General features: G+C 47.2%; 2 protein-coding genes across 3 annotated transcripts in view; one reads left to right on the top strand and one right to left on the bottom strand.

Annotated features, from left to right (window-relative positions):
• The window catches only part of NINJ2 (ninjurin 2), a 45,642-nt gene extending 42,938 nt beyond the window's left edge, over window positions 1–2,704 (top strand). Inside the window, exons 2-3 of one of the 2 annotated variants that reach the window (XM_030464097.1) lie at window positions 1,477–1,708; window positions 2,453–2,704. In XM_030464097.1, coding sequence (XP_030319957.1) covers window positions 1,477–1,708; window positions 2,453–2,616 — 396 coding nt within the window. In that variant the 3' untranslated portion in view covers window positions 2,617–2,704. Of the gene's footprint in view, window positions 1–1,358; window positions 1,709–2,452 lie in introns of those variants that run through there. The other variant, XM_008495708.2, reaches the window with a different exon arrangement.
• Window positions 2,705–7,050: 4,346 nt separating this feature from the next.
• B4GALNT3 (beta-1,4-N-acetyl-galactosaminyltransferase 3) overlaps window positions 7,051–19,093 on the bottom strand; it is a 65,555-nt gene continuing 53,512 nt past the window's right edge. Inside the window, 10 exon segments of the mRNA XM_030448377.1 lie at window positions 7,051–11,089; window positions 11,889–12,015; window positions 12,763–12,916; window positions 13,384–13,456; window positions 14,161–14,314; window positions 14,679–14,879; window positions 14,882–14,923; window positions 14,926–14,975; window positions 16,589–17,600; window positions 18,202–18,278. Of these exon segments, the coding sequence (XP_030304237.1) occupies window positions 10,981–11,089; window positions 11,889–12,015; window positions 12,763–12,916; window positions 13,384–13,456; window positions 14,161–14,314; window positions 14,679–14,879; window positions 14,882–14,923; window positions 14,926–14,975; window positions 16,589–17,600; window positions 18,202–18,278 (1,999 nt within the window). The 3' untranslated portion in view covers window positions 7,051–10,980.

The following is a 19,093-nucleotide window of genomic DNA, read 5'->3' as shown; positions in this document are numbered from 1 at the left end:
AGGGATCACAGTTCACTGACAGTTCAAACTGTGCACAGTCCTTCCATCCTTCCTGTCTGCTTTTTGCTTTGCACCTTTCTCACATGAGGGTGATTACTGACTCAGGCCACAACCTCCTTCTGTATTTCAGCCCATGGCAGTATCAGACACAAAACCATGTGCAGCACTCTCCCAGAGGCACTGGTTTTGCTTGCACTCCCAGTCTGGCACAGAAAGAGCCAGGGATACATAAAGACACCAGATACAACCCAATAAAGCACATAAACATAACCCTTCTTAAATTTCATGCCCAAAGAATGGTGAAAGATTACATTTTCAACCTTTTCTAGTAAAAAAAAAGAAAAAGACCCAAATTGGACTTACCACTTTACATAGGCACAATCCTACTTCCAGTAGGCACCTGGAAAAATCTCTCCCACCACTCTGAACAAAAGAGGTCATCCAAGGCTCCCACCTGCTCCTTATCTCCAGATTTAAAGGGTTACCCATCAGACAGTGCTGAGGGCAAGGCTGCTGGTATTCACTACAGCTGGCAGGACATTGATTACCCAGAACTGAAGCCTGCCTGCTACACAAAAGTGTTGTTTGTCTTTCTTTTTAGAAAGAAGATCTTAGCTTGCTGCAAACATGTCCAGTCTTTTGTAATTGTTGCCTTTGGTTGTGGTTTATTACCAGCTGAGGACAATCTGGGGGACTTGAAAACCATTGTCCCCCTTCTTTTTTTTTGTCATCTGTGTCAAAACAGCTCACAGGGGATCTCATTTAATAAGAAAGATGGAGAAGGGGGGTGGCTAAAAGCAGCCAAATGACCCGCAGCTTGTAATTAGGTTAAGGGCAACCAGGTGACTTACTCCTTGTAAGTACCTGTTTCTTCGCACCATCAAAAAAGTTTTTCTGAATGAAAATTAGGTGCTCCTTGCCTCAGCAGGTTTCAGTGCCTTGTGTTTTGAAGAAATATCCCTGGTTTCAGAAACAAAAAAGTGGATTGTCCCATCTGCTCTATCATCTCATCTAAGACAGCAGCCAGCAAAAAGTGTTCAGAGGGAATATAAAGCCTGACAACTGGCAGTCCTTTGAGCACCCAAACCAAAGAGAAGATCTGTCTCTAATCCCCTCCCCAAGTTTGAAGCTTGACTATCCCCTGAAGGAAGAGAATTTAATATTTCTTGCAAAATCCTTGGCTCTGGGTAATCTACATTATTGTAACTTCGGTCAAGCTTGTTTTCCACAAAAATACCCAGTATTTTTCTAACCTTGCCGAGCTCCTGATGACTGCAAATCTCTTGTGCTTATTAATATGATGTGGTGACTCTGAATGGAAAACGAGCACTCTCAACACAGTTGAAACACACAACTCTTGACTCTTTCCCAGGCTTTCTAGGCAAACCCTGTGGGGAGGCAGCAGCCCATTTGACACAGATGGGTCTGTCAGCTTTGCAATTGTGCCAGTTCATGTGGTTTCTTCTGTCTCCCCAGGATGTGGATCCTCAGCCTCGGTACAGCGGGCCCATGAACATCAACCACTATGCGACGAAGAAGAGCGTGGCAGAGAGCATGCTAGACGTGGCTCTGTTCATGGCCAATGTCACACAGCTCAAAGCAGTGCTGGAGCAGGGCCCTTCCTTCCAGTACTACACCACACTCGTTGTGCTCATCAGCATCTCTCTCTTCTTCCAGGTGGTGATTGGGATTCTTCTCATCATCACTGGTAAGGTGGCTGCTGAGGTGCATGCACCCTTGCAGCAGGGTGCTGCTGTGGTAGGGAACCCCATGATTTGGCAAGCATGGGGGTGGAAAGAAGAAGCCTCTTCCCCTGAACCATCTTCTCCTGATTCCAACCTTCCCAGGGCTACAGGAGGGCCAGCTTGGTGTGGGCACTGGGAAGATTCTGTGTTACTGCTTTTCAGAGTGGGGAGTAGGTTGTTTATTTCTCTTGGACAACAGCTCCGAACACAACTCTTCCTTCACTTCTCCACTGCTGAATCCTTGTTGTAGGGAGAGAACTGGGTTTTGGCCCTCTTGCTGCTTATCCTATAGCATGCACCTCCTGCAGATTCTACATTTTGCCTTTCACCTCATTCAATTTGTCCCCCATGTCACCCAGGCTTTCCTTACCATGTCCCATGGCCATGCAGTGGTGGTGGTGTCACACAGCACATGCTGTGCTAGCACACAGCAGTAATTTGGCTATTTAGGGCTGTCCATTGGAGGGCCATGCCACTCCCATTGCAAAACAAAAACATGACACAAGACAGACATGCTTTTTGTCTGTTTTGTCCTCATATGTTGATCTAGGGCAAGATGTGGCTCCTGTAAAATTCCTTGGACTATTTTCCCTGCTCTGTGGCCACAGTGGTCAGGGACACTTCTCCTGTCAGGGAAGTCTTGCAGGGCCTGGGGGACTTGGAGTCAGGCTACCCATCTCCTGTTCTTTTTGTATTGTATCATGCAGCTCGTTTGAACCTGAATGATGTTGCAAAGCAGCCCCACCTCAATATACTCAACAACGCTGCCACAGCTCTCATCTTCATCACGGTCATCCTCAACATCTTCATCACAGCTTTTGGGGTGCAGAAGACTGGCCTCTACCCTACCAGGAATTTTCGACCTTATTAAGTCACAGGGCAATGGAGTCAGGTAAGAAAGGGGTGAGTTCCCATCACTGCCAGCCCCCAGATGGGCTCTCAGTCTCAGAAAACATCACTGCAAGCTGAGGGAGCAGAAGGCAAAGCTGCACAAATGAACAAAGCCTTTCCAGAGGCATGTTGTTTTAACCATGGGCATCTGGGGCCATTGAACAAATTCCCTCAAGGGAGGATTTATCTTTTCTTGACCTTGAAAGCACCAAGCAGCCCAGCTGCTGGGTTTTATCGCCAGCAAGTGGTTTTCAGAAGCCTGCAGACCTCCCGCTAGGTACGGGTACAACTTGTGGACAGGGAGCCAAATTTATTTGGGAATGAAAACCTGGTGCGTTCTGGGAGGTATCCACTGATGGCAGTGTTATCTGAGAGGGAGAAAAGGAAGATGTTGTCAAGGCAGTGGGGGGAAAGAGCTCTTCATGCAGCCATCATGGCAGAGACAACTCCCACTAGACCAGGCTGCACAAGGTCTCATCCAACCCAGCCTGAAACACCTGCAGGGAGGGGGCATCAACTGCTGCCCAAGGCAACCTATTCCAGTATCTTACTACCCTCGTGGTGAAGAATTTCTTCCTAATATCTAACCTAAATCTATATTCTTTCAGTTTAAAACCATTACCCCTTGTCCTATCACTATCCCCTCTGGTGAAAAGTCCCTTCAGAGCTTTCCTGTGGAGACCCTTCAGGTACTGGAAGACTTCTATAAGCTCTCCCTGGAGCCTTCTCCAAGCTGAACAGCCCCAACTCTCTCAGCCTCCTAGCTTTGTAGCAGAGGTTCTCCAGCCCTTTGATCACCTTTGTGGCCCTTCTCTGAACCCCCTCCTGTAGAGGCACAAGATAAACCAGGTGCCTCGAGTTGCCAAAGAGTGGGTATGAGTCCACCTGTGCCTGGTTAGGGCAGGCCCCCTATTACCAGGGGGCCAATAAAGGTGGGACACACACCCACAGAAAGGAGCCCAGCTAAGCTCACTCTTGTGCGAGGCAATGGAGAAGCCAGCAGCTGGTTGAGCCTCAGGAGCAAGAAAGGCTCCTCCCACTACACCCTCCCACAGATTTGTATCTTTCCTGTGCTGGGGGCTCCAGATCTGTATGCAATACTCCAGGTGGGGTCTCACAAGAGCAGAGGGGCAGAATCACCTCCCTCTCCCTGCTGGCCGTACTGCTTCTGATGCAGCCCAGGATGTGGTTGGCCTTCTGGGCTGTGAATGCACACTGGCACCTCATGTCAAGCTTCTCATCTACTATCACCCCCAAGTCCTTTTCCTCAAGGCTCTATCCATTCTCCCCCCTGCCCGTATTTGTGCCTGGGGTTATGCTGGCCCAGGTGCAGGACCTTGCACTTGGCCATGTTGAACTTCATGAGGTTGGCATGGGCCCACCTCTCCAGCCTGTCAAGGTCCCTCTGGATGGCATCCCTTCCCTCTGAGGTGTCAACCACACCACAGAGCTTGGTATTGTCAGCAAACTTGCTGAGGACACACTCTATCCCACTGTCCATGTTTCCTACAGAGATTTTAAACAGCACTGGTAAGAAGGGAAGGGCATGTTCTTAAGTCAAAAGTCAAGAAGTAAAGTACCCATCTCTTGCTTACTTGATTTGCAACATGTAAACACAGTTTAAATGCAATATGCTGGGGCAACAGCCAGCGAGAAAGCTCCACAGACTCATGATATGATGGAGGAGGATGCAAAAGGCCAAAAAGCCTCTTAAAAAAAACTGCTGGCTTAGGGTCCAGAAAAGGTGTAAGCACTGAAAGAGCAGCACCCCGCCACATCTGTAGGGGTGGCTGAGCGATGTGGTACTCCAGGACTGCTGCTCTCTGCCCATGGAGCACAGAGGAACCTGCTGCAACCTTACTGGCTTTTCTTGTCTTCCCTGCAGGATCTCAGCGTGGCTGGCAGGGAAAGCTCTCCTCCTCTGCCTTTTCACTGACCTCAGCAGGAGCCCATCAACAAATCCCAGAGAATTGGGTTAAACTTTCAAAAAGGTGTGTGTGTCAGTGGTGCACCAGCTCCTTGGCCATGATGCTTTTGAAGTTCTGAAGGGGAGAAAACATGGCCTTGCAAAGCCAGAGCAAACTTGGCTAGAGAAAGCTCCGGGAACAGCAGAAAGTACACAGTGTAAAAGCACAGTTCTGTAAAACTCATCTCTTATTTTAGTTGCCTGCTTCACACATTCAATATTGGCTCATTTTGTAGAAAAGCCTGAACGATTTACTTTGTAGGCTAAGTAAACAAGTCCAGCTTTTTTTTTTTGTCTCAAGCATGAGTTGCTATACTTAGAGCAATATTCTCTAAGAGTATACCTACCAAATGTTGGAATGGATTTCTCAACTAAAAGAAGTTCTCATGGGAGGACAGAAAAGTATGTGGATGTCAGGGTAACTAAAACCAGTTCAAATATTATCCTAGTTATGAAAAAATAAAATTAAATGCAATACATTTAAGAATACAATCAGGTATCTCCAGGCACTGGAAAATTAACACTTATAAAAAACAGATATTATGGTCTGATGGTCCAGGGACCTACCAGGAATGATGTCAGAAAAGCTTGACAATATTTAGTGGAAAATGAAGAAACATTAACACAAGGAGACACTGTAGGCTTATTGCCACAATAAGAAATGATATGTGTATTACTTTTTAAAAACATCAACCATTATAATATCAGGGGGTTATGGCTAACATGTTTTTAAATATATCGTTTTTATACTGACAATGCTGGAAATTCTCTTGTACCAGAATAATTTGTTTCCTTAAAAGGCAAGAGTCTTTGGATTAATGTTTTTTTCAGAGTTTTTTTTTGAAAGTGTAAAAATTTTCAATCCCTAAATTTTTTTATGCTCTAGTCATGCTAAAAGATATATATATTTTAGTAGCCTGGTGTTAGCCTCTTCAAATAATTACATGATTTTCTGACTATTAAATGATTTTTCACTTGTATGGCAGAATCTGATTCAGTTTGATTTTTCCTTTGGATATTCTTGCCAACACTGAGAAGAAATACCATGAAATGTCCACACGTCGGTCTTCAGGAGCTCCTGAGCATGTCTGATACTTAAAAATACCCACAAGTATGGGTCAGATTCCATTTTAATTCTGTATTTGACTCTACAGAACTAAATTTCTGTTGAAGTCAGCAGGCTGTTGCTTTTTCTGGAGGGGGTGTGACTGAACCTCTCCCACCAAAGGTGGTGAGTAAGGCGTCCAGGCCAGCACCAGCTCATACCTGCAAGCAACAGTGGCGTTTTTGAAGCTGAAGGAAAAGTTGCATAGAAGGGAGTAGGGTGGGAAAAATGCCAGTTTTGTATTAACTGGAATTTAATTCAGCAAGGCTGAGCACAGTTTGAGATCTGTTTGGGGAGGCAGGCAAAGACTCATCCTCCCCTCTATCAGGATGGCAGATCTGGAGCAATGCTGAGGTTTGCAGCTCTTCCCAGTTTTTGGACTCTGCTGAGTTGGACGGCAAACAGGGATGAATGGTTCTGAGAAGCCTCTGTTTTCCTGCTCTCCTCTAGAAAAAGGATTCACTGTAGAGGCAGCAAAACTTGTTCTCACCAATGCAAAACACCAGCTAAGGGGTTCCAGCCACTACTGACCAACTGGGTTCATGAAAAGGTAAAAAATTATGGGAAATCAGCACTGAGGGGAATTTATTATGAGATATTAACTTCAGCACCATCATCTCAAGAGCTGCCGGTCGGGTCTGGCAGCATGAGAGGTCTGCCCATGAAAAAGGGTTCCTGTCATCCAGCCCAGATGAGCAGAAGACCTACAGTGCTGGAAAGCTTTTGCCCCCCACCTTTAGTAAAATGTCTCATTATAATGTAATCAGGCTCATTAGCAACCTTGGCTGCCTTTTTCCTTCTCCATGTCTGACTCCCATTCCTGCCAAGCTTTTTATACTCAAAGGAGCATAGTTAAAGCAAAAAAAGGATCCAAATTGAATCAAAACAAACACGTGCCATGAAAGAGGCAACCTCCCAATTCCATAGGCTGTGCCAGTACCGAGCTCAGGTCTAGGTGTTCACCTGCTCTTGTTCAGGAACTGTCCTCTGCTTGTGAGCAGGACTACTTTGTTCCCTATATTCTCTATTACCACCTGTACTTGTATTCTGCTGGGAGGTATATTTATTTTTTTCTACCTTCTTTCAAAATATAAGCCCAGAAGACAGAAGAAAATACTGTTTGCTGCTGTTCCACTTCCTATAGCCACAGAAGTCTTGCTCCTGGTTACCTTGCTTGCTGCATCTCCCTCATCTCTCTTGCTGCAGAGCTCTCGCTGGCTGGCAGAGTGACCTGTCCTCTGATATTGCCTATGCCTTTAGTTATATGAAGCCAGAGGAGAACACCCTGTCTCTAATCCCTTGTGCATGGATGCAGTGTGAGTAACAGGCAGACAGAACTGAGCTCTTGAAGGAAGACAATATATTTATAAAACTCGAGGGAGAAACAGTACATCCCCAGCTCTAACAAAGAGGTGGCCCAGGAATCATTTTGAAGGTACAGAGCCACTAAGGCAGATAATTCAAAGGTACAATTCAGACTTTTAACACAAAGCATGGTATCTAAAAAACAACTTCAGACATTTGTACGCAATGAAAGATGAGGTGTTCATACCAGACAAACAGTAAAGACAATGACAAAACAAGTCACATTGTAATTTTCATGCAACACATTTCTCTCAGAATAAAAGCCACCCTCTCATTCCCTTTATTGACTGTAAAACAAACCTCTGCCCACAATTCACAGTCCTTAAGGAGTCTGCATTTGTGAGCAGAGCCCACTCCATGGACCCCACACTGGGGGGCCCATGGTCCACAGCCTGGCCACATCCTGCCCCAGGGAAGTTCTCTTCTTCAGCATGTCCATCATCTCCCCAGCTGTCCCCAGCCAAAGAGCTACCAGAGCAGCTCCCTGCTGCCTGCTGAGGCATGGAACACATTCAGCTGCTTACTCCTGCTGTGAGTAGGTCACAGCCAGGATCACATGAAGGCCTCGGGGAGACTCATCACCACTCAGTCCACAGCTCTAAAGAAGATCCTGGTGACAGAACAGATCAACTGCTGGGGAGATAGGTCCTGGCTGCAGTGAAGCAGGTCCTTCTTGCTCTCTGAAACCTGTGCCAGACCAAAGATGAGCCCTCCTCACAGCAGCATTGCATGTTTCACACCAGTGATGGGGTGAACCACCTGAATGACATGGAACAAGGTGCCCTGGCCACTGCCCTGGATGGTCACATCCTTCACTGCACGGCTGCAGGATTACCTGCCCTGACACACTCCTTGTTCTCCTGTTCTTCATGACTCTGGGAGAAAAAACTGCAGGTTGCTTGAAGAGGGGCAGCAGCCTCAGAGCAAAGCCCAGTGCTGCTTCTGCAAGATTTGCTGCTTGCAGACTGGTGAGCATGTAGCACCTCTCTCCCACAACCTGAACATGTGGGCTGGAAGACAGTTTTGTTCCCGTGGGCTCCCTCCAAGCTGCCAGCAGTGCCAATTAATATAATCACATTACTACTACAACTTAAATACCACTAAGAATCCCCACTGTGCTTGAAAAAGAAGAAAATAAAATCATAGAATCATAGAATGGTTTGGGTTGGAAGGGACCTTAAAGATCAGCTAATTCAACTGCCCCTGCATGGGTAGGGACACCTCTCACTAGATATGATGGCAACTTTGACAGGGGGATACTGGCCATCAGGAAACTGGACTGAAACCCACTAACTCCTTACATCTCCATCAGGGAATCCTCAGCGAGGTAAACAGTTCTGCTTGCCACTAGTCTAGCTATAAGGTGTGAAGGAAGGAGCACAGCCCCAAATAAAACATGGGAGCAAAACACTTAAATTCTGCTGGCAGTGCTGGGCTGAGAGCTGTCTCCTACTTTCCAATCCACTCTTGCTGGCTGCAAAGTCAGTCAACCCTCCATCTGCAAATGTGCACCATGCCATTCTCTGCTTGATGAGCTAAACAGCTGGTCCTGCTAATGCCTCGCCACATCTCCTCCCCCCCAGCCTCTCCCCATTCCACAGGGATTGCGTGACAAAGCCAGCCTGGACTGGCTGTGGAGGTGCACTCCTGGAGCCTGGAAAGCAGCTCACCTGCACACTCAACGAGGCTGTTCCCATATTTGAGTGAAGCACAGGCTCTGACATGCACTGAAACCCTGACTAACACTGCACATTCCAGGCAGAAACAGAGCTTATTGCAACACAGCATCACAGGGCTCTGGCCTCCTAAACTCCTATTACAAACTATATATAAGTTGTTATTAAAAAATAATAATAATAATAATAGTGTTGACTACTGTCAGCCTCTTCCCTCTTGCCTCACAATGTTTAATTTCTTAGCTCTATATGGGTAAAAATACTTCCTCTCAATAAAAAGGCCGCTCTGTCTTGGCCAGAAGGCTAAGGTTGCCTCTTCTGATATATTCAGTGTCTGCATTTTGGCAAAGGCTCTGTGGATTCTGAGACACAGCTGTCTCTTGTCTCCTTCTCACCATTGCTGCACACTGCGCAGAGAAACTTTCTGAAACCTGGTTGACTTGTCCTGACTCCATCAGTCTCAAAACCCAGACTGGAACAAGCAGATGATTTGACAAGATTTCTATCTCACGTGCCAGGACTTGCAAGTTGAATTCTCTACTGCAATGGTGGAACTTGATGGACTTGTCAAGCACCACAGAATAAATAATAGACGAATGCCTACTCTGAACTGGAATCCACTCCATCAGTGTAAAAAGCAAACTCTAGAACCATGTCAGCATTGCTTGTACCCTGCATACCTCCACTACCAACTTTTCAACAACTCCCCACAGACCTGGGTGCCATGAGTGGTCTCGTATGTCAAGCTCTCCCCTGAAGCTTGAGACCTGTAGCAGCTCTGTCAGCTTGGTATGGAGACATGAGAGCTCCAGTGCATAGCACTGTCTGTGCTGGGATCCCTGGGTTTTCATGATCCTGTAAAATGGTTACAAGGGTAAAAAAAAATCTTTCTTTAAATGAATGGGAGTTTTACAGGCTGAGAATTTCCTATAGCATCAGGCTGGCTGTGGACAGGAGCTCTTTCCACAGCTTAGGATCAGTGTTGGCATGGGTCTGCCCATCCTTTTATTCACTCAACCCTCATCTGTCCTCACTGTTCCCTGCACCCGTGCCAGTGCCAAGGCCTGGGGCCACCTCCTCCATACTGGGATGGAGCTCCCATGGCTGTTCCAGAGAAAACACCAACTGCTGTGACAGTTCTTCAACCATGAGGCCTGTTCTTTACATAAAAATTCAAACTATGACAAGACATAACTGTGAGCTATAACTTATTAAATTAACCTTTAGACACTGCATAAACAATACAGAATTCAGAGAGCAGAATAGTCTGTCTCCTCTTTTCTGACAAAATCAACAATATTTCAACTAATAAAATATTGCCACTTCTTCCTGCTATGGTTTCCCTGATATTGTTAGGACAAACACATGTCTGTCAGATAAGGCTGCAAAGTTCCTCCTGAGATGCCCTCCTAGCTTCTCTGTATAACCCCTCCACTATCCTCAGGCAGTGGATTAATAATTTAGGTGGAGATGTAACATCAACCCCTACTACCTTGCCCAGTTGCTGGCAAACGTGGTTCTCAAAGGGGAAGTGTACTTAAGTCTCCAACCATGGCCCATAATTTGCTGAATATGAGCATGGTTTTTCCTAATGACTGAAGTGAAAAGCACAGAGAAACGTCTAAGCACTAGCAGCCTAAAGTGCCTATCAGCTCCTCCACATCCAGATTTCCTTGGGTCAGCACATGGGCATGTGGACACAGTTCAGAGAACTTACTTGGTCCCCTGTCCAAAAGCACGGATACCAGAGAGATGGGAAAGGAGGAGAAATGGGAAGGGTTTTTTTTTTTTTTTTTTTTTTTTTTTTTTTTTTTTTTTTTTTTTGATTCAAGTATTGAAAGAGAAGCTGTGTTACTGTAAATAAACAATTCTGGGCTTAGCTGGGATTTGTGTTTGTTTGGTTTGCACCATACAAGACTCAATGGGAAATATGGCACCTCTCCCACTATACCATCCACCAGACCACAAGGCAGGAATTTATGAGTCAATTCACTTGTCAGCATCTCCCCCACATGCCTTCCCAGCAAGACAGAGATCCCACGTCTTGGATGCAAGAGTGCACAAGAGAAGCTTCTGCTCCCCTAGTCTGACCATCCCTTCCTCAGCTGTACCATCCCATCAGAAGGCTCTGGAGGCAGAGGAAGAGTTTGTACTCCTAGCTGTGTGCCTTGATAAAGTGCACATCGAGGTGAGATGGTGGATGGTGCTGCTGCCCAGCTCTGAGGTTAAAGGCTACAGCGTCTTCAGCTGGCGCCGGTTCCACATGCCCCGCTTTGAGTGAAACCAGTGGAAAAAGTTTCTCAGGGAGAGACGCTCCACTTCCAGCCCGGCCTGCAAGATCCTGGCAGAAAGAAGAATGGTAGATTTACAGAAAACTTGATCAATTCGATCACAAAGACCCCTGGGGGGTTTGGGCTGCTGTCAAGAGACTGCAAACAATTAAGGAACCCAGAATAGCTCAGAGGTATCTCAGATACACAAGCAGGCATCTAATGGCATTTGCTGATGTTTATAGAACCCTGAGAACAGGCCTGTGAGAAGTGGGCTGCACATGCCAGGCTAGGAGGAAAGAAGGATCCCATCTGGCAACATGGGATTGCTCAGGGTGTTTTTTCCTGCATCGGACAGAAAAGACAAGAGAGGCCTCAAAACACAGAACTACAAACCCAGAGGCCTAGGATTTGTACAGCAGAGCTCCCTCACTAAAAATTATCAGAAACTGTGACTGTTTTTCATAGTCTTCATATGTCTCTCTGACAGCTGCTCTCTGGACAATTGCTGTACATAGTACAGGAAGCCTGAGGGACCGAAACTGGATTCCCTATGCTGAACTGCTTGAAGAGGAGAAAGTCTTCATGATCACCAGTGTCTGAGCTGCCAGTGGCCAACCAAAACTGGGGCTGGAAGGCACCAGGAAACAGCTTCTCTCTTTGGCTTTAGTAGTGTTATTTTGAGTTCACTCACCCACTAGGTTTGAGGTCGTGACATGCTCAGGACATGCTCAAAGAGGTCCTTCACTGAACAAGCTTATGGTGGCATTAGTCACCTCAGTCTATGTCTCTTCTCTCCTGGTCATTGGTCCTCTAGGATCTAATAGATTTTCCCTGCTGAGCACGTGGATGATGACAATGGATGCCTACCTGTCCAGGAGCTCCCAGTCCTCTCCTCCCCAGCGGTCCCGAAACTCTTTTGTGTTCATGCCTCCAATCTTGTCCAAGTCAGACTTGTATATGCCCAGGAGACCAAAACCATTCACTTCCCAGTAGCCTGAGGACAGCATAAAAGAGGCAAGTGTATGCAGTTGTTTTGAATCATTCACAGCTCCACCAGCGCTGCTGGAGTGAGACTCAAAGCTAATTCTAGCACAATATTGACACCAGAAAGCCAGCTCAGCACCAAGGAAAAGCCAACCATACTAAAGCTTTGGGAAGCAAGTGAGGCTTGCAGACAGACAGTATGGACTGCCCTTCTGCCCTTAGCAGAGCCTCTCACAGCTCCTGTCTGGCAGCATAGTATCTAACATACCTGGACTGTCCCTGCTTCAAGGGACTGTCCCTGTGCCTGGATGGCTCAGGATGGTCACTTCTGTCTAAAGGAAATCCTACAATTGGATGACCTGTGTCAATTTTCTCCCCCTGACTTGAGTGGTTTCCCCTCATCCTCAGGCTATCAGCTCTCCTCAACACAGACTGTGCCCTCTAAGAAAAGAGAGACATGGACAGCAAGGAGTGAAGAATAGGTTTTCCAAGGTCCTCAAATACATAGAAAGCCCTATGAGATGACCAAGAGAAACCTCATAAAAAGGGCTCTTCTGGCTCTTTTGTCTCAAGTTCCAGGTACCTGATACCATTAAACCCCATCCTATGTCTAAGGCACTCTCACCCACTGGCCCTGGAATTACGTTTAGCTCCCAACCTCAACAGTACCATAGGAACAAATCTATACGTGGCATGCAGCCTCCTTCTTTTTCCCATTCCCCAGGTTCAGAGCCCAAGAGGCTCCACTTCCTCTTACCATCAGGCCACTGTGGGGACATCCCGCAGTGCAGCCGCATGACCATGGGTGCGAAGGCCATCTTGCCTTCCACGCAGTGTTTCCGGATTGAATCAATTACTCCAGCTGGGAAGTGGATGTGGAGGTCACATAGGAAAATGATGCTGTGTGGGTCCTGGAATCAACCACATCAGTTGGAAAAAAAAAAAAAATGTTGACTTCAGGCAAGTCTTTCTTGAGGGGCAGAAAGACAAGAGATATGGGAGTGAATTAAAGAGATGGTTTTTTGCTAGGTCAGAAACTGAGGTCCTGGGGGGCTGCCAAAATGGTCATTGATTGGCTGTTCAACGATGGGTATGAAATACTATGACTACAACCAGCAGAGCCAGTATGATAAAACTGCTACTGCTGATTTCTCTCTTGTCTGATAGGCCCAGCAGGTTGGCCAAGAAGTGAATGGACCACCGGCTTCTTGGAGTTAGGGAGAAGACTCTTACTCTGGCAGGACAGGAGATATATTTATGTTTCATCTGGCTTGCTAGGTTACTTTCTTCCTAAAACCCAGTGTGTTGAGTATGAACAGCAAGAGGCACAGGACAGACACCAGAAACCTTCCAGTCGACCCCATAGCCCAAGGCTTACCGTCACCAGGTCTATCCCCGCCTGCAGCCCAGCAGAACGCTCAAAATTCCCCGTCAACTTCAAGTACCGATAGCTGTGGGTCAGACAGGACAGAGAGTTTCAGTGTGTGCATGCTGCCCAAGTGGTAAACCACAAGCATCACACTGCAGAGCTGCCCCTCATTCTCACGTGCCCTTTGCAAACCTTTGCTGTGCAGTTCTGCAAGCTCAGTGCTGCTCCAGGCCACAGCGTGCCCTGAGAGTCTTCCCACTTACGTAGCAAGGACAGTCCCTAGCAAAAGTCTTTCCAGCTCCATCCCATTACTAGATCTGTTACTGGGGCATCCTGGCACATAAATGAAAGGAGCAACCAAGGCTGGTTGGTCAGAGTAGGGTAAGCTGGACAATTATTCCAGCAAGCAGTGTCCTCAGAGGTGTCCACACTCTCTGTCCCATTTCCCACAGCTTTCTTGTCTTCTCTGTCTTCCCCCTGTCTCTTCACTGTGGCACTTGCTTTCTGTCCTCTCTTGAAAACTTGAACAAAAGCCAGGAGAAAAGAGACACATGTGGACTGCTGACTACAAGAGGGATCGCATTCCAGTGTTATAACGCTATGATATAGAGTATATGTGTACATACATTATAAGAACAGTGTATGCATGTATATGTGCAGGATTGGGATGGATGTCATCTCTTGTGTTTCCAGCTGCAGGAGGCTGTGGCTGGCAGAAGCTGGCAGATGTACTGTGTTTCCAGGCATATGCATGAGAGGCTTTCCATGACCAAGCAGTGCTCTCACCTGTGCAAAGTAGACCTTTTCAGAGCCTTCTCTACATCCATGTCATTGCTGCTGTAGTCTGTGATGATGACATTGAAGTTTGGATCCTTAGTGACTCGGAACAGTTCTTCCATGTCAGAAATGAACTGCAGCACCCAACGTGCCTGGTTTTTCACTGTTTATATTGCAAGAGGGAGAGAACCAAAGCAAAACTTATTCCAAAGACCGTGTAGCTTCTCAGCAGGCAAAGCTTCTTGACTCCTCTCAAGCCCTGCTAAACTTGCAGGGAAGCTGAAATAGCTTCAAAGAGCCCAGGCATCAGTGGGAATTTCTTCCCAGAATATGACAGGAATTTTCTTTGAGCTTACAAGCCCATGAGAGCTTGGGCCCTATGGTATTACTTAGGCAATTTAACCTGGAGAGAACAGAAATTAGACATGACCCAAACAAGATGGCCCAGACCTGCTGTTCAAGACTGCCCTCATGGGAAGCACCCACTTCCCCATCCCTTGCTGTCCTGGGAAGGCAGGTCCCCTTACCTGGCACCACAAAGTGAACTACGGCACGATGGTTCCAGGAAAAGCCCTGGGGCCAGCACAGCTCTGGTTCATTTGCCACAGCCATCAGGTGCCGTCGCCGACCCCACGCCAGGTTCCTCATCTTCCTCTCCTCCTCCTCATCGTTGCCAATGCCCTGCCAGCCCTGGGCAAAGATGTACTCGGAGAAGCGGACGAGCTGCCCCCCTGCTCCAGCAGCTCCAGCTCCAGCAGGTACCGGCTGCCCGCATGCGGTCCTGGCGTTTCTCCACGTTGACGATGCGCTGCAGCTGGAACCTCCTGCAGGAGACACAGCTGGAGTCAGCACAGCCCCCAGACACCACCCCCTCTTCCCACTTCCAGCCCCTTCGTCTCTGCTAGGCTCTTTCCTCTTGGCTACCACAAAACCTTTTTGTCCCCAGTTCTCCCCCTGCTTTGCTGCACTCTTTCCGAAGTCCCATGGGAAGGTTTAGCACCTGCTTCCTTAATTCACAAGCACATGGGATTAGATCTGGGATTCCAGCCAAGGGGAAATAGCTGGCAAGTGAAATGAAATAAAGGTGACACAGAAAATAACAAATGTCTGAATGATTGTAGGGCTGGTAATAGTGAGTGTATTCAACACCTCCTACAATAATCTTGGCACAAAGAGTATGTTTGGGCTAGTGAAACTGTCTGGTGGCAGCTTATCAGCCAATAGCATGGAGTAGGATTGAGCCATGTAGCTGGCAGTAAGCTGTAGGCTCATAATGGTCTGAACAGGATGAAATGCCAGGTCATGTCCTTTCAGATCCTAACAAAAGTTTCTTGCTGCAAAAGACACTCATCAGTTAAAAAATGCTGGAGAAAAGCTTGAGTGTACTTATCACTCAAAAACCAAAAGAGATCTTAGGTAGATGAGCTACTTCCAGGAACAGGAAAACTGTAAACACATTCATAATATCCAAGTACTGGTCATTTCATAGATGAGGAAAATTGACTTAAACTAAAATGAGGAGAAGGATATATAGGAAATATTAGGAAATAGAAGGGAATCTCAGAGGGTCAGGAGTTGGATTGTTTAGGCCTGTAGAAGCTCAGAGGAGATACGTCTGTTTCCAGAAATACAATCAAGATGGGTAAGTCTTAGAGAAAAAGAAGACCAGGTAAAAAGAGAGTACCAGCAAAACCAGGTCTCCATCAGGTCATCAGAAGTGGGAGAGCTGAAACAACTTCCCAAATGAGTACTAAGACCTAGAAATCTAGCTAGTTTAAGATGGAGGTGCACACACTGAGGTAACAGTGTAGGATACTTGGTTGTCTCTGAGGTAGTGTATTGATCCATATTATCTGATAAGTCCTTCTGATCACAAACTGAGATGCGGCAGACATCACGCTACAAGTTCAGGAGGGACCAGTCCTACTTACTCAGCGTTTCTTAATCTTCAGTTGGTAAATGTCCTGTGTGCTCTCAGTAACTACACTGTGCAAGGAGGAAGCCAACAAAAAGCCAGTGATCCTTTTTGCTGGATGCCTCTTATCTTTCATGTTTACTGCCACCAGCTGTTGAATAACACTATTCAGGCATGGTCTGCTGTCCAAGAATTTCCCCATTTTGGAAAGTTTTAAGTCTCAGCTTGATGCGGTGCTGAGATATATCATATACACAATACTATTAGAAGGGCTGGACCAGATGATCCTTGAGGTCCCTTCCAACATGACATTCTAGGATTCTATGCATTTCTATTTCTCAGCCCAAATAGGTATTTAAAGCCCAGGTTTTACATAGATTCCTTGCCTGAAGTCTGATTTCCCACTTCTAGTCAATCGTCTGACTACTGCTAGCTTCTCACACAGCAGGTACTCCCTGTATTCCAGCATCATGGTACACCAATCACAGGACACTGCCCCTCGGTTTTTACACTGTGCCTTACCCTTTACTCCTCTGGTTGAGCTTCTTCAGGAAGATACGTGTGACTTCCAGGGCCTCCCTTTCTCCTAGCAGCAAGTTTCCTGACGTGTTGCATTTCAGGTCGATCCAGTCTGTGCGCAGCATATGGAAGTCCAGGTTGCTCATGCTGAAGGTCTGCTCCCAGTTTACTGCCTGGTCAAACACTGGTACGTAATCAAAATCCTCCTCATCTTCCTCCTCTGGCTCCCCATCCGCCTCTTCTTCCTCTTCCTCTTCGGCTGCCACAGGTCCAGACTTGCCCTTCACAGGAGCTTCCACCTGCTCCTCTCTCTCCCCTGTGTCCCCTCTGTTGGCTGCCTTCTGCTCAGCAATATAGGATTCCACTTGGTTCAGCCACTGTGACAGACCAGGCTGCTGGCTGGGGCTGGCAGCACTCTCAGCATGCCTGCCAGCGTTGCCGGGGACTGGGACTCCCCTCCTGGTTGGCACTGTGCCTGCTGGCTGCAGCCCATCCTTAGCAGTCCTGAGGTCTCCTTGAGGTCTCATCACTTTGGGAATTGTGACCCCTGAGTCCCTGGGATCACTGTGAGGCTGCTGCCTTTGAGGCACAGTCCTAGAAGAAGGGTTTGCCTTTTTGACAGGCACTCTCCCCTGGACAGCCCTGGCATGCTGCGGAGGGCTTCTGGAGTTATCTTTGACTCCAGCTTTTAAATGGGGTCTCTGCATTATGGTGTTCCCCTTTAAGCCAGGCTGGATGAGGCTTTGGTTGGCAGAGGTCAGCGTGGCTGATTTGACATCAGACCTCTTTGCCCTCCTCCCCTGTAGCCCTTCTTGTTTGTCACCACCCATCACAGAGAGGAGCCGACGATGCTCCCGGAGGGAATAGTCCTCATGAACATCATCACTGCCCACCATGCTGCTGGGAGCATTGCCTGCCAGTTCTGCCCTCCCTGTACCAGGATGCTCAGGGCGACTGGTACTCTCCACATCCTGCTCCATGTACTGCACGTTGTCCTGGTTCCCCTCCTGGGATCCTGTGGAAATAATCACAGTTACACCTCCTGCATCCTCCCAATGCCTTCTCCATTCTCACCCAGGCACCCATCCTGCTGGGGGCAGCTCCTTCTTGCCTAATGTCAGTGCTGTCTCTCCTGCTCAGAAGGACAGGAATACTCTCAAACACAGAAGCTGTGCTCTTGTTCATACCGAAATCCTTAGCACTCATTAGCCAGAATTGCCAAAAACTGTGGAAGGGACTGCCTCTGCCTTTAGCTGTCCATCTGGCCACAGCTTTGCAGGGCAGTGCCAAGCATAGGCTGCCACACTGCTCAACTTGGGCTCTGTCACTTCTCTCCACATGTTTTGCTAGAATTGCAGCTCAGCTAAGCTGCAGGCCTAAGAGGTGACAATGTCACCTTGTCCAATACAGCCCATTGTTTGGTGACCTCCCAACTTGCCCTTAAGTGAAGTGAGAGTGGCAGCAAAAATCTCCTCCCAGCCACAGCAATCTGGCAGTGAAGGGCTGTGATGTCCTTGGCATGGAAATTCAAGAGCTTCTTCCAGACGTTGCTGGAAGATCACACACAAAAGTAACAGGTAAAAAGATCCTCCAGGGTCTGATACCAGGGTCCCTACCAGGCTGCTCTGTCTTTTCTCCTGAGTCCAGGCTTTTCTCTGGCCGGTCCATTTTCATGTACTTGTAGAATCCAAATCTGCAGTGGAAAGAGCAAAACACAAGTTTGAGGAAAGTTACTTTGTCCTCTCCAAATAAATTACAGCCACTGCTTCTGAGGTGATGGTCCATTAATCTGACTACACCTATCCAGCATCTTTAGGTTCTCTTTTCCTACCATCACCACCATCTTTCATATCTCTGAACAATCAGATATTACTCTGCACTGTCAAATACATCAATTTGCCTTGGTTAATAACCCAGTCTCTCAGACATTTTCACATAACACAGGAGGAAATCCCAAATGTAAGTACCTTAAGACATTTCTTCAGCCTTTCTTAAACTGCTCTTTAAATCTCACTTATGGTATAGTGCTCACAAACACAAGTCATCATGCTGCAAAAGCTGATCGGATAGATAATTGCAATGCTTTCCCTCTCTCCTCTCATACCACCACTGTGTGCTGTCCTCATACAGCTGTGCTTCAAGCTTTTGGGAGGACTTTCCAGGACCATTTTCCTCCATGAGTGCTTGGTGTGAAGCAAAATGGGCCCCCAGTTCCCAGCTCCTGTCACAATACAAATTAATTGTCAAAGCAATAAATGTGTGTGGCACCTTCAGGCCTCTCTCCTTCATGGTCCAGAGTTCCTACACAAACCTATGATATGTTCTGCTGCTTCAGCCCTAAAATAGTCTTGTAGGGATGCAGATCCTGAACACAGGGAGGTCACTATATCTCACCAGAAAAGTCACTCTCCTTATCCTAAAAAAGTCCTGCAGAACTGAGAGGTGTCCTTACACAAGGTGTCTGCCTGTTGCAGGGGGGAGCATGTGAGTTGTGGTTCCCTTACAGGG

This window comes from Calypte anna, chromosome 1 (genome assembly GCF_003957555.1).
Source record: "Calypte anna isolate BGI_N300 chromosome 1, bCalAnn1_v1.p, whole genome shotgun sequence".
Taxonomy (NCBI): Eukaryota; Metazoa; Chordata; class Aves; order Apodiformes; family Trochilidae; genus Calypte; species Calypte anna.
The sequence above is the reverse complement of the archived record's forward strand: the minus strand, read 5'-3'. Positions and strand labels throughout refer to the sequence as shown.